Genomic DNA, 12,094 nt, shown 5'->3' with positions numbered 1-12,094 from the left:
TTTTATTGTGAGTGTTTCTCACAACAGGAAATTTTACTCATGAAACTCTTACTGTCCTCTGGCCTCTGGAGTTTTAGATGGTAATTGTAATTTACAGCATTGTGTTCTAACAGCCTTGGCCCTGATTAAAACTTAAGGTTATGTTACCAAGCAAATGGGAGCTCTCTCATGTGCTGCCTTGGTGTAAGATCCAACAATTAGTGTTGAGGAAAACAGGTCTTTATAGAATTCCAACCTGGGGAGAGCAGTGAGCACTTTAGCTCAGAGCCCTGTTCTCCCACGGGATTCAGGCACTTCCCTTGGTCCCCCAACGTCTATAAGCCAAAAACATGTCCAAAATTTATCCATTCCTTATCTGTCAGCTCTCTCCTTCAGGATCTGGGGTATGATGTCATCAGCCTGCTTATAGTAGTCCAGGAAAGCATGTGCCATGTTGCACTGGATCATGGTGAAGTCCAGGTTTTAACAGAGTCCTTTCCATATGTCAGAGTTCCAAAAGTCCAAAAGTCCAGGTCTGCAAGGCAGGAGTCCTTGGAGGCTTTGGAGTCCGCTGAAGTCGGTATGGTTAAAGCAGCAGCATACCAACTTTCTTACTAGCCCAGGCTGCATGGCCTCCCTTTCCTTCTTTCAGAGCACATGGTTCCATGCCCTTTCAAAACCACATGGTTCTCGCCTGCTTAATGGCTTCTGCTTTATTATTAAATCCCTGACTCAGCCTGTGACCAATTGTGGCACCTGCGAAATCTCGTACAGGCCCCATAAGCTGTTTCGTCATCCTTCTATGGGGAAAACCCCTCCCATATTCTTGGCTCCTTGAAAGAATCAAAGTCATTTGCATATCTAAGACACTAGTTATCCACCATAGATATGCAAAGGCATCTCTCAGGAAAAATAGCTGTGCTCCACTAAGTCCCCTCCCACATCCTCAAACTGCAGGCTTGAGGGAATTTTAGGAACCCAGCTCTGTAACAATTACAGCTTCCAGTTGTACAACTAGTGGAAATCAAATTAATAAGAGCACTTAAGTATTTCCAATGGAAAGTAAGTGGGTGTAGTAAATGGGATTCCATCTCATTATCTGCTTGTGAAAATCAAAAAAGGTGAATGCTTATTGTTAGGGGGCGTCAGTGACATAGCCTGTGAAAGAATTCACAAAGAGAAGGAAGTACAGAGAGTAAAGTTTTTATTTTACTTTCCCAAGAGAGGAAAAGGTGCAGAGATATACACCAGCCCTGAGGGGTGGGGGCTTTGAGCTTTTATTAGGTGATTGGGGTGGTCATAGAGCAGGATGCTTCAGTTGGACTTGTATAGGCTGCAGATTGTTTTGGTGTTATCTTTGGGTGCAGGGTCCTGTCATTGCAGTCTGGCATGTCCTGTTACATAAGTTCCCAGAGCCTCTCAACTTTCAGGGTGCTTCCAGTAAATTTTCTAGTCCTGAGGATAAAGGTTCATAAAACAATTAGGGCCAGTCATGCTTTATGCGGTCCAGCTAGCCATGGCAAGAAGGACCTGAAAAGGGGGCTTTTGTCCTATTAGTTCGCACCCCAGTTTACATGGAATACTGAATTCACCCAGTTCTGGCCTATTGTATCTACCCCAACAAATAACAATATATGGTATATGGAAAGGGGGCATTTTTGTTCAAAAGGGTTAGAAATTTTTTCTATTATACTAAGTGATGTTTATTGTAAGAATACCAAGTTTACATTAAATACTATTGGAATATGCTATAATACTGAAATTATAGGCAAAATAACATTACCTGAGGTTAATAAAACCTATGATCATACTGATACTGAAAATTCAATATATTGGGAAACTAACCTTAATCCTTCCCATAAAGTCATTTCTATGGAAACTAACTAGCCAGAAGAAAAATTAGAGCTTCTGGATAATAAAATAGCAGAGAGTCTTAATTCATCTGGCTAAACATATCATAAGGTACAAGTGGCAGTGGACAAAGGAAGGAAACATTATTATATTAATAAAAAATTTAGATAATACATGTAAAGGGTTGTTCAGTTGGCTGGGATGCTTGTTCCCCTCAGACTCTTTCTTGTCTAGTATTAGACATTTTCTGTTCCTAATGTGTATTACTGTTTTAATACTGTTGCTCTTGTTCTTAGCATGTAAATATTATACTAGATGCAGAAAAACAAAACTTAAAACAAGTAGCAAAAAGACTTAGATGATGATAGCTCAAAAATTAGAAATGATTCAGAATATTTTTCATGTAGGATCTGACTGCCTCTCATTCATCTGCCTTTCTAAAAAAAAATAATAATAATTTGACCTTGAATGCCAAATAAGGTTATGGTCTTGCCCCATCTCTAGTGGTTTACCCTGTTCAGTAAGGCACATGATGACTCTCAGACTTCCTAGAAATGAGCCTTCCTAGTACCATGGCACCTTGTTATCCAACCAAAAGATCGGTCATAGATGCATTTTGTTGAATAGATTTATAATTAAAAGGGAGATGTGTGAACAAAAAAAGGTCACATACTAACCTGCCAAGCTCAGGGGAGGCCTGCATGGTGGCCTTATCAACTCAGACACCTAAAGTAACCACAAAGGATGGTCCGAAATTAAAACTTATTAGCTAAAAGCAATTTATTGCAACAGGTGTCATGTCCTAGGCTAGAATCTTTCCTGATGTAAGTCAGTCTTTACCTTAGAATTCCCTTTTTATTGATTATAGTATTATAATTCACCCAATTTTTCCCCCCCTTAGCCCCCTCCACCAGCTCCCCCCTACACACTCCCTCAGGTAATACCCACACCATTGTTTGTGTCCATGGGTCATGCATATATGTTCTTTGGCTACTCCATTTTCTGTGCTGTACTTTCATCACCATGACCATTCTGTGACCACCAATTTACACTTTTCAATCCCTTCACTCCTTTTGACCATGTCCCCAACACCCTTTTTATCTGGCCATCCTCAAAATGCTCTCTGTATCTATGATTCTGTTTCTGTCCTTCCTGTTTGTTTATTTTTGTTTTTTAGATTCAACTGTTGATAGATATGTATTTGTTGCCATTTTTATTGTTCATAGTTTTTACCTTCTTCTTAAAGACCTTTTAACATTGCATATAATGCTGGTTTGGTGGTGATGAACTCCTTTAGCTTTTTCTTGTCTGAGAGGCTCTTTATCTGTCCCTCATTTCTAAATGATAATTTTGCTGGGTAGAGTAATCTTGGTTGTAGGTCCTTGCTTTTCTCACTTTGAATATTTTTTGCCAATCCCTTCTAGCCTGCAAAGTTTCTTTTGAAAAATCAACTGACAGAGTAATTATTTTTTTGGACCCCTGAAAACACAGATACTGCACCAGAACATCAGAGTAAAGACCACATATCCCCTCATTGTTATTGAGTTAATTCTTGACTGTTAACTACCCTGTATTCACCTATGTAAAAGAAGATGTCTATCATTTTACTTTTTAATCCAATCTCAGAAGTTTCCCTGCTTTGCTTTCTCCATTCTCCCTAATCTACCACCAGCAGATTTTAAGTAATCCACTTACATCCTCTCTTTTGATTGTAATGTAGAAAGCAGGATGCAGAATTGCAATTTTCTGAAGAATTTCCTAAATCATTGAGGTATCGCTTCCCAGCTATTGTTGTTGGTTTGGCTCAAATAAGCTCATAAAAATTCTTACAGGTTTGGGTGTTTCTTATGTTGACCTCATTTATTTCTAGCAAAGACTCCAGACTCTGTTTGAGTTCATTTAACACCACAAACCACTTCTCATACTTGGATTTTGCAAACTCTACCCATGCTATATTATACCCTCAAAGCCCCACTAGGTAGCAGGGCTGGAAAACTCCAAACTTCATTCATTAAACATTTATTGTACTGATTCCTATATCAGGTCACAAAGCAGTTGAGAAGTAAAAGTGAATAAAACAGGGGCCTGCCTTTTTATCATTTCAGATGAATGGGAAAGATTGTCTTAGAGCAGCTCTCATGGAGCACAGACATAGTGTAATGAAAACAGAGGATGAAAAGAGTAATTCTGTGGAGTTCATGATGGATTCACGGTGGTGTCAGTTGAGCCGGGTCTTCTGTGAGCAGTGATTGTTATATGGATAGTGGGGAAAAAAACTCAGCAGAGTAAATGCATGTGCAAAGGCATAGGTGTGAAAGAGCTTGCATGACTATACTTTGAGTGTAAGGTAAAGGGTGTGGACTGGGGCACGGCCCACAGTGAGGTTGAATAGGGTTAAATAGGTAGATTAGGGCTGGACTGGAAAGGGTTCTTATGCCAGTCTAATGAATTTGCATTTTATCAAACAGGCAATGGGGAGCCATTACAGGATTTTTTTTTTTAAACAAATTCTAATCTTTTTTTAAAAATTAATTTAATTGTTTATTTATTTATTTTATTTTTAGAGAGAGGAGAAAGGAGAAAGAGAGGAAGAGAAACATTGCTGTGTTGTTGCCTCTCACTTGTGCCCCCAATTGGGGACCTGACATGCAACCTAGTTGCGTGCCCTGACTAGGACTTGAACCAGCGACACTTGGCTCACAGGCCTATGCTCATTCCACTGAGCCACAGCAGCCAGGGCCCCATTACAGGATTTTAAATAGAGGAGTAACATTAATTCACTCCTTTCTTTTTATCTTCTTTCTTTCTTTCTTTTGTAAAGTAAAAATAATATAAATGGAGCCATTTTAAAATGAAGTCAGAGCTGCCATCCCAGAGGAATCCCTTGCATGTTTTATATCTTAAATCTCTGGAATGTTAAAACAGGGCAAATTAACCTAGAGCAACATTGTGTGCCAAACAACTGTTTGCAAAGATAACAAGAAAACAGATATTATGATTACCAGACTGGTGACTACTAGACTGAAGTTAACAACATTGTTTAGAGCTAGCATCACTATGTTAGCTTATCTGTATCAATAGAAATGCCTTCCTTCTACTGATGTAATTGCTCCCCTTCCCTTTCTCAAAAATACCCCTTGCTGTTATCTTCTAAATGGAACCCTTTAGGTTTCTGCCTGAATCAGTGTGCCTTGAATAGTTACTTTTTTTTTTTCAGGGTTTTCTTATTTTTAGAGAGAAGGGAAGGGAGGGAGAAAGACAGGGAGAGAAACACCAACGTGTGAGAGATACATTGATTGGTTGCCTCTCACACAACCACAACTGGGGACCTGACCTGCGACCCAGGCATGTGCCCTGAATGGGAATCGAACTGGCGACCTTTGGGTTCATGGGCTGGTGCTGAATCAACTGAGCCACACCAGTCAGGGCAATGGTTACTTTTTTGGATATCAGATAAATGCCTATTACCTTTCATTTGGATCTTTTATGTTTAGGTTAATTTTTTTTTTAATATGCTTCATTGATTATGCTGTTACAGTTGTCCCAATTTCTTTTCCCTTTGTTCCTCTCCACCCAGTGACATCCCTCCCTCCAGTTGTCTGCCCCCACTTAGTCCATGCCCATTGGTTGTGCATATAGTTCCTCTCAACATCTTCCTATCTACTCCACTCCCTCCTACTATGCTTCCTAATTCCTGTACCACCTCCCTCCCTTTCCTCCCTTCCCTCTCCCTGCTGACCTCCCCCTATAATGTTCTGCATACCTATAATTCTTTTCACACTCTCGTTGCCTACTTAGTTTGCCTTTGTTTCGGTTCCCGAGCTTCTGTTGTTGGTTGTGATACAGCTTTCATTTTTTTTTTTTTCTAGCAGAATATGGACTCAGTCCATGTTTATTTTTTTTTTTTTTATTTTGGTTTTTCAATTACAGTTGTCCCCTTTTCCCCTAATTTCTCTCCCGCACCCAACCCACCCCCACAGCTTTCATTTTAATGTTCATAGTTTTGATCCTTTCTCCTAAATAAGTCCCTTTAACATCTCATATAATAGTGGTTTGGATGTGATGAACTCCTTGAGTTTTACTTTGTCCTGGAAGCACTTTCTCTGCCCTTCTATTCTGAATAACAGCTTCGCTGGATAGAGTATTTGTGGCTGTAGGTTTTTGCTTTGCATTAGTTTGAATATTTCTTGCCCATCCCTTCTGGCCTGCAGAGTCTCCTTTGAGAAATCAGCTGACAGTCTTATTGGGACACCTTTGTATGTAATTCTCTTCTCTCTTGCTCCTTTTAAGATTCTCTCTTTATCCTTAATCTTTGACATTTTGATTATAATGTGTCTTGGTGTGGTCCTCCCTGGGTCCAGTTGTTTTGGAACTCTGTGCTTCCTGGACCTGTATGTCTATTTCCTTCCCCAAGTTAGGGAAGTTCTGCTTCATTATTTTTTCACATAAATTTTCAATTTCTAGTTCTTCTTCTTCACCTTCTGGCAACCCTGTGATTCGGATGTTGGCCCGCTTATAGCTGTCCGATAAGCTTCTGAGCCTCTCCTCATTTTCCTCACTTCTCGTTTCCTCTTTCTGCACTGGTTAACTGTTTGTTCCTTCCCTATGTTCCGATTTGTTGATTTGATCCCTGGTTTTCTTGCCCTCACCACTAGTTTCATATGTGTTTTTGTTCATTTCAGCAGGGCTAGCCTTCATTCCTTCCCTGTCTTAAGATCTGCTGTTAGGTCCGTAAGCACTTTTATAAGCAAAGCTCTGAACTGTGCCTCAGAAAGGTTTTCTATCTGCTGCTTCATTAGATTAGAAATTTGATGTCTGGTCAGCTGCGTCACTGGAATCTCTATCATGATCTGTGCCATCCTGACCGTTTTGTGTTTACCTTTGCTTCCTGGGCGGGGCTGTCACACTTCTTACGCTATGGGGGGCGGGGGAGAGCCCTGTGCACTTGTCACAACGGGGCATTTTCTGCGTGGTTGGGGGTTCAAGATGAATTCCTGCCATTCAATCTCCGCTGAGAGACCAGGAGCCTCCTCCTCTGTCCCACCCCCACCGGGCCTCACAGTCCAAGGCAATGGGGGTCTGCCTTCCTTGGCCTTGGAATCGCAAGCTGACGGGTCTGGTCTGCAGCCGGGGGTGCTCCCCAGGCGCTTCTCGCCTCCCTTTAAATAAGAGTGTCTGTGCTTACCGCCGTCCTGCCGCCATCACTGTTACTGCCGCGGACAGCACAGCTTGAACTCTCCTCCCTAGCTTTGCCCCTCCTAACTGTCCAGATGAGCACCACTTCTTTATAACTTCATACGTTGGACTTCCATTTATTTTCTGGATTGCTGGTTTTGCGGTAGTTGTATTCCTTCTTAGTTGTGGAAGAAGACGTAGTGTGTCAGTCTAGGCCTCCATCTTGGCTAGAAGTCTCCTGTGCTTGTTTGCTTCCATGTCCCAGGCAGACCTGTCACTCCTACTATGTTTAAGGGGCAGAGCCTTAGATATTGGTCAGTAACAGGTGACCTGTTTCACCACGTTGTGGCGCTGTATGCGGGGGAGGGGTCTGAGAAGGAACAATAGCACTTGCCCAGCACTCGCCCTTTTCCAGGTACTTCTCCCACTTCTGTACTGGACTGGCGCCCCTCTAGCTGCTGCCCTGGCCATTGTTCCCAGAGTGGACGGGTCTGCGGACATTCTAGGACTGTGGGAGCCCTTTAAACAAGCAGACTCTGCTGAGACCTGCAGTTTCTGCCTCTGTCTCAACCCCTCTGGTTTGCACAGTCAGAAGCAATGAGGCTTGATTTTCCCTGGTGCTGGGATAGTGAGCTGCTCTGGTGAGGAACTTGGAATGCTCCCCAGGTGTCCCTCCTGACTTTTTAAAATGTGTAACTGCACTTTCCGCCAGGCTGCTACTCTTGCTACTGCTGCCACCACCACGCTGTTTCCTCTCCGCCCCTCCTGGCTTTCTGGTTGAGTATTCTTTATATCCTTGTTTGCTGGACTTCCATGCACTTTGATTTTCTGGAATTTCTGGTTGTTTCTAGTTTTTGGGTGGTTGTATTCCTTCTTAGTTGTGGAGGGAGACGCAGCATGTGTGTCTATGCCTCCATCTTGGCCGGAAGTCTAGTTTTTCTTTCTTTCTTTCTTTCTTTCTTTCTTTCTTTTTTCTTCCTTCCTTCCCTTCTTCCTTCCTTCCCTTCTTCCTTTCTCTTTTTCTTCCTGCCTCCTTTCTTTCCCTCTGTGTCTTGCTCCTGTCTTTCTTCCTTCCTTCCTGACTCCAACATTAGCCATAGGATAGTTTGGCTAGAGAAGAAGGTAGCAGCAGGGACCTATATAGGGGCATTGTTGATGCTGGTGATGCAGAGAGTTAATTGGGAGGCAGAAATCATAGTAAGAGGTCTGTCCAGGAAAAGTCCAGCCATTGTTAATATAACAAGAATAGTTTGAGTGACATCGTTATAACCTGGCAGCCAAGGACAGTGGACTGGAATGCACATGTATGAACAATGACAACTTCATTGTATGAGTGAGTGCGTGCTGTAGATGCTGTTGTGTGACTTGTATTCAAAATGACTAAGCAAGTAGAACAATGAATCTGCATCAGATTTTGCATTAAACTTAAAAATTGCTCCACAGAAACTATTTGGATGATTCAGAAGGCTGCAGCTATGGGCAACTGGTGACTGGCAGCTTCTTCACAACAATGCACCCACTCATGCATCATGTCTGATGCAGTTTTTTGGTGAAACATCAAATCATCCAGGTCACTCGCCCCCACTACAGCCCAGATTTGATGCCCTGTGACTTCTGGCTTTTCCCAAAACTAAAATCACCTTTGAAAAGGAAGAGATTTTAGACTGTTGATGAGCTTCAGGAAAATACAATGGGACAGCTGATGGAGATTGGGAGAACTATGTGAGATCCCAAGGTGCCTGCTTTAAAGAGGATGAGGTGTTATTGTCCTTTGTACACTGTTTCTTGTATCTTGTATCTTTTTCAATAAATGTCTGTATTTTTCATATGACATGGCTGGATAACCTTTTGGACAGACCTTTTATATAATGACCAAGTAGATTTGGGGGAAATGGGCAAGGAAAAGAATGGAGTTCCAGATGATGTTCAGTATTCTAACTAAGATAATTGGATACCTGATGATATTATTAGCTAAAAGAGAGAATATTAGGGGAGGATCAGGCTTGGGGGTCAAATAAAGAATTGTTTTGAGTCAAAAGGGGTTTATAGCACTTTGATTTGATTGCTGCTCTTGCCCACTGGCACAAGAAGAAACTTGGTATGAATTCCCTCTCCAATGCTCCACTGTCATTTTGCAGTCTCGCTGAATCCAAAGTAAACCTGCCTGAAGCTGGACTTCTGTGATACAGCTGTGAAAGTGTAACCAAGCAAACAGTGGCTCATGTACATGGTACCTTGGTGTATAACCCAACAATTAGTGTTGAGAGAAACAGGTTTTTATTTACAAGATTCCAACCTCAGAGGGTGGGGGGCTAGGAGCATTTCAGCTCGAAGTCCTGTTCCCTGATGAGACCCAACACTTCCCTTGGTCCCCACCAGGCTATGAGGCAAAAACAAGCCCAATAGTGACTTCAGAGCCAGCTGAAGCAGGCACGGTCATAGCAGCAGCGTGCCTGCTTTCTTACTAGCCCAGACCACATGGCTGAATCATCCCTACGAACTGCATAGCTGCTTGCTGTTTCTTACATGGCTGCTACATCAAGGCCCTCTTCTCCCCCTTTTGGCTGCCCACCCTTCTTTTACATCTTGACCCAGAACTTCCTATGTGAGCTCATCTCTGACTCCTCGCACAATGAGCTACATTTACCAGTTTCCATTCTTTTGGCTGCCAGTTTTACTCAGAGCAAGAGTGACTCAGTGATCCTGGGGCCTCCCCCTCCCCTGGCTGTCACAAGTCAGGATACATTTGAAAGTCACATACATACCTTTTGGTCCAGAATGGTAGCACAACTTAATATCTAGCGGCCAGCTTGCCCTTTTGTTATGCTAAATACCCACTTCCCCCACCCCCCAACTCATGGGCTGCAGGAAACATTTCTGTTTTGGGGACCTTTCACTCTGTACCCTGTCTCAAAAGAGAGAGCTAGAGCTGGAGCTAAGCTGGAAAGGAAGATTGTGTTTTAAGGACAAAACAGAATTGAGCATGTTATTTGCTTTTCTGAATAGTGACCATCACAAACAACTTGCAAAATACTAGGAAATTAGGCAGTTTTCTGATTAAAAAATATCTAAACTAAAAAATGATCGTTTTCTCAAGAATAAAATAGCAAAGCAATTCTGCTTATTTCTACCTTGACTATTATTTTGTTATCTAAGGTCATCTCTAATTCAGTGTCTCAAATAAAATCTGCACTTTTCAACCTGACAGGTCAATTTAGCACCTGAAAGCTAGGTGCCCATAAAAAAGGGGGGGGAGGGGTTTGCTGCAGTGAAACATCCAAAATTGTAAGAATTTTTATGAATCTATTTGAGGCAAACTGACACCAACTGCAAAACCTCAATGGATTTAGAAAATGCCCCGAAAAATGCCAGTTTTACACCTTATTTTATACATTACAATCAAAAGAGGAGACCTAGGGAGGTTACATGAAATCCATTGGTGACAGACTAGGGAGGTGGGAGAAAGCAAAGCAGGGAAACTTTTGGTATTGGATAAAAAGTAAAATAATAGACACTTAACACAAGTGAGTACAGGACAGTTAACAGTCAACAATTAACATGATAGCAATAACAATGAGGTGAGTTGTGGTCTGTTCCTGGTGAGGTGCCTGTGCTTTGAGGGGTCTGGAAAAAGAAAATTTGACATTCCAAAGGTAGGCTCAGTTAAGGTAAAGATTGACCTTTGTTAGGGAAAAATACTGGCCTAGAACATGACAACCCACCATGAACTGCTTTTAGTTAGTAAGTTTTAATTTCAGATCACCCTATGTGGTTCTTTAGGTGTGAGTTTGTAAGGCTGCCTCGCAGACCTCGCCTGAGCTTGTCAGTTTTTGCATGTGGCCCCTTTTTGTCCATACAAGCCCCTCCAGACCCTGCTGCACCGGTGCTGGGTGTGCTCTAGGAAACGGGCTGATACTGGGACTTGTGATACAAAGTGGTGACCTTGGAAACCCAGACGCTTCCTGGTTGGTCGAGCTCAGTGCTAAGGGAGTGTGATCCCCTCAAAAATGCACAAAGGGCAAGAGGTTTAATTTGGAGATGTAGTCTTGGGCAACACAGAACAAAAGCAAAAAGGGACATGAGATTCGCATTTTCATTATTCCTCCTTGGAAGGGTGGTCAGAATATTTCACTCTTTTTAAACAAGGCAAGCAGGTTCAGCATTTTCTAGGTGCCCATCCACCCTGAGATACTAAACCTCAGTCTCTTATAAGGAAAGTAACTCTTCACAGAGCCCCAGGGACAGATCAGTAAAGGCAGAAGGAGGGGCTCTATCACAGCCAGGTCATTCCTGCTGCCTTCCTCTTCCCCAACCCAACACCCACTCTCTAATACACACACTTTTTCTCTCTTTCCTAGGAGCAATCACCGCTTCCAAAGTCAATGTAAGAGCTTCACAAGGACTGTGAGAAGTTCTTATCCAATGAGTTATCTAAGCAATACTAAGGGCAAAGTCTTCAGACAATTTACAGTTGACTCTTCGATATCTTGATGTTTGCTCATCAGTTGTAATACACATTATTACATGGACTATCTAGCAGTCATAAAATGCTAACAGTGATGTACAAACTGGTGGTATGATTATTTTGTTTATTCCACAAACTTTTATTGAGCACCTGCTATAGGCCAGAAGCTACACTAAGTTCTGGTGACATGATGATAGAAGACATGGTCCTGTGAAACACAGATACTGTGAAACAGTAGAATAAATATATATTGGCCTCTGCCTCCTGTTCCTAACAAAGGGCTCCTGAAACCCTCATATTTTCCTGGGTGGTAAGAACACTAGGAGCAGCTCTTGTTTTAATATTTGGTCTTTGACTCTGGTTCCTGACACAGGCCTCCTGAAACCCTTGTCATTTCCTGGGTGAGAGCTGTTCCTTTTGTTCTAATGATGCAGCTCTAGGTGGGCTCCTGGATGAAGACTGAAGACTGCTCACCAGACTGACAAAGCCACTGGTAGAAGCCTGGAATTTTCAACCTCACCCCTCTTTGTCCTGAAAAGGAAGAAGGGTTGAAAATGAAGTTAATGATTAACCATGATGCAGACTTCAAAAAAAAAAAAAAAAAAAAAAAACATAAAATGGGAT

General features: G+C 42.1%; 1 protein-coding gene across 1 annotated transcript in view; it reads left to right on the top strand.

The window, feature by feature from the left end:
* Positions 1–11,874, top strand: part of LOC150015542 (uncharacterized) — a 70,576-nt gene extending 58,702 nt beyond the window's left edge. Inside the window, exon 2 of the mRNA XM_090268301.1 lies at positions 11,364–11,874. Within this exon, the coding sequence (XP_090124427.1) occupies positions 11,364–11,413 (50 nt within the window). The 3' untranslated portion in view covers positions 11,414–11,874. The remainder of the gene's footprint in view (positions 1–11,363) is intronic.
* Positions 11,875–12,094: the final 220 nt, after the last annotated feature.

Source organism: Furipterus horrens, unplaced genomic scaffold (genome assembly GCF_987537825.1).
Source record: "Furipterus horrens unplaced genomic scaffold, mFurHor1.1.pri manual_scaffold_3, whole genome shotgun sequence".
NCBI classification, from domain to species: domain Eukaryota; kingdom Metazoa; phylum Chordata; class Mammalia; order Chiroptera; family Furipteridae; genus Furipterus; species Furipterus horrens.
The sequence above is the reverse complement of the archived record's forward strand: the minus strand, read 5'-3'. Positions and strand labels throughout refer to the sequence as shown.